At 43.2% G+C, this 2500-nt stretch overlaps 1 protein-coding gene across 1 annotated transcript in view; it reads right to left on the reverse strand.

Annotated features, from left to right (window-relative positions):
• LOC113802010 (myosin heavy chain, muscle-like) overlaps positions 1 to 2500 on the reverse strand; it is a 10881-nt gene that overhangs the window by 8328 nt on the left and 53 nt on the right. The window contains exons 1-5 of the mRNA XM_070132519.1: positions 2483 to 2500; positions 2252 to 2369; positions 1519 to 1992; positions 327 to 1213; positions 132 to 210 (exon numbers count right to left, since the gene is read on the reverse strand). The exon at positions 2483 to 2500 is cut by the window's right edge and continues 53 nt beyond it. Of these exons, the coding sequence (XP_069988620.1) occupies positions 132 to 210; positions 327 to 1213; positions 1519 to 1992; positions 2252 to 2369; positions 2483 to 2500 (1576 nt within the window). The remainder of the gene's footprint in view (positions 1 to 131; positions 211 to 326; positions 1214 to 1518; positions 1993 to 2251; positions 2370 to 2482) is intronic.

A 2500-nucleotide genomic window follows, 5' to 3' on the forward strand; every position in this document is an offset into this window, starting at 1 on the left:
TATATCCACATATGATCTTTTTGAAAATGGTGCTACTGTGAATGTTATATTGCTATTATTATAGATTTTTGTGTAATATTTTTACATATGCAAATGAAAGAGAAACAGAAAACACAGTTATACATTCTCACCTTATCACGAGAAAGTGCATCCATTGAAGCCCTAGCATCTTCAGCATCACGCTTCATCGCGTCCTTATCCTTCTCTGTTCTGTTGCGTAATTTTATATAAGTATGTAAGGCAATTTCGTATTCAAAATCATATGGATACAAATCTTTCAAAGTAAATTCGCGATACTTACATGAAGCATCACTTTGCATACTTACCTGGCCTTCATCTTGTTCAGGTAGTCGATCTGCTCAGACATCTCTGCAACAGCGTCGTTGTGCTTCTTACGGAGAGCAGCAAGACCAGATTCGTGCTGAAGGCTGGATTCCTCGAGCTCCCGGCGAACCTTAGCCAGTTCACTCTCGCGCTTCTTGTTGATCTCGATCTGAGTGGCCGTGGCGCCGCCAGCCTCGTCCAGTCTCTCGGCAAGATCTCCAACTTCACGAGAAAGAAGGTTCTTGGCCTTCTCAGCCTTGCTACGCGCTTGACGCTCATGTTCAACGTCTTCCTCGAGCTCCTCGAGGCGAGCCTGTAGTTCCTTAACCTGCCTCTGGTCCCTGTATACAAGAGCCTGTTCATCCTCAATTTTGGCGGTGAGAGCTGAAAGTTCCTTATCTTTGCGCTCAACGGCTACTTCAAGCTCCTTGTAGTTGCGTTCCAGATCAGAGACAGCCTCTTGGGTAAGCCTAAGGTCACCCTCAACTTTCCTCTTTGATTTCTCAACTTCACTGCGAAGCTTCTTCTCACGCTCAAGAGAATCCTCGAGTTCGTCAAGAGTGGATTCCAACTTAGTCTTCATCTTGCTAAGGTGGTTGCACTTGTCCTCAATGCACTGGACATCCTCGGCAGTCTTATGATTGCATTCCTGAAGGTGTTTCTTTTCCTTGTTAACCTTGGTGATGAGTTCCTCCTGGTGAGCAATCTCTTCTTTAAGGTTCTGGATTTGTTGTTCCTTGGTGGCCTTATCTTGGTCGCCCTTCTGGACGGCAAGTTCGAGGTCCTCAAGGTCCTTTTTCAGGTTTGCAAATTCTTGTTCACACTTCTTCTTGCCATTACTCAGCTGGCCAGAGGCTTCTTCTTCCTTTCGCACTCGCTCTAACATATCCTATTGGTGAAAAACAAACAAAAAACAAACAATACAATTGTCAACTGGTATCACACACACACACACACACACACACACACACACACACACACACACACACACACACACACACATATATATATATATATATATATATATATATATATATATATATATATATATATATATGCATGTATATATGTATGTATATATATACACAATAAAAAAAATCTAGTTATAAATCATTAATTTTACAGACGAAGATTCCGCTGAAATGTAGAGCAATTACTCCTTACAGTGTGATTATCAACAGGCTATTTACTTACATTTAACTGAGCTTCTAGTTCTGACTTCTGCGCCTGAAGCTTAGCTTGCTTTTCCATGAATTCGGACATACCGCCCTTTGAAGAATCAAGAGCATTCATGAGTTCTGCTCTTTCCTCAAGAAGACTGGCATTTTTGGTCTCGAGTTCTTGGCGCAGTACAATCTCTTTTTCGTAATCAGCCTCAGCTTTCTCGGCGAGCTCTTCCAGCCTAATAAGTTCATCCTCGGCGCGTGTGACATTGAGCTTGGGCTTGAGCTTGATCCACATGTCATACCAGAGCCAAGAACGCATGACCTTGAACTTCCTAATATTGCGCTGCACAACGAGGAGGGCAGTGCGCTGCTTTTGCATCTTGGAGTACTGCTTGCGGCTGATGAAACCACGAATCCATGCTTGGAACCAAGACATAAGCAAGGCCACTCGGTCGTCACGGATCTCCTCGAGCCTACCCAGGACACCGGCACGGAAGAACACCTAAGGAGGCAAGGCAGTGTGCTATAGCCGGTGAAGTAACCGTTATCTATCAAACGCTCAAGGAATTCGCTTATTCCTTTCCGCGAAGATTAAATAGACACCATAGAGTATAGAAGAAACATTTTCAATATACATAATGATTATATAGGATATGAAACTTAACATATAGAAAATCCGTATTATCTTGTGTGTGGGTGTGTTGTGTGTCCGCGCGCTCATATGTATGTATATGTGCATATATCTCTCTCCCCATACAGACCTTGGTGTTACCGGTTCGGTATAACTCAGGGTCGAGGCCAGCCTTCTCGAAGCAAGCTGTAGCTGCCTTTTTATCGTCCTTCGCCTCGATCATCTCCTTGGCGGCCAGGATGTTGTAACTAGAAGTAGGAGTTTCCATGACAGAATGGGTTTGCAGCAGAATGGAAACACTTTCTATTAGATCGCGGTTATCAAAATGCATTATCAAAACATGTTACTTGACGATCATTGCCTTATTGAAATAATACCG

The sequence above is a fragment of the Penaeus vannamei genome, chromosome 17 (assembly GCF_042767895.1).
Source record: "Penaeus vannamei isolate JL-2024 chromosome 17, ASM4276789v1, whole genome shotgun sequence".
In the NCBI taxonomy this organism is placed as follows: Eukaryota; Metazoa; Arthropoda; class Malacostraca; order Decapoda; family Penaeidae; genus Penaeus; species Penaeus vannamei.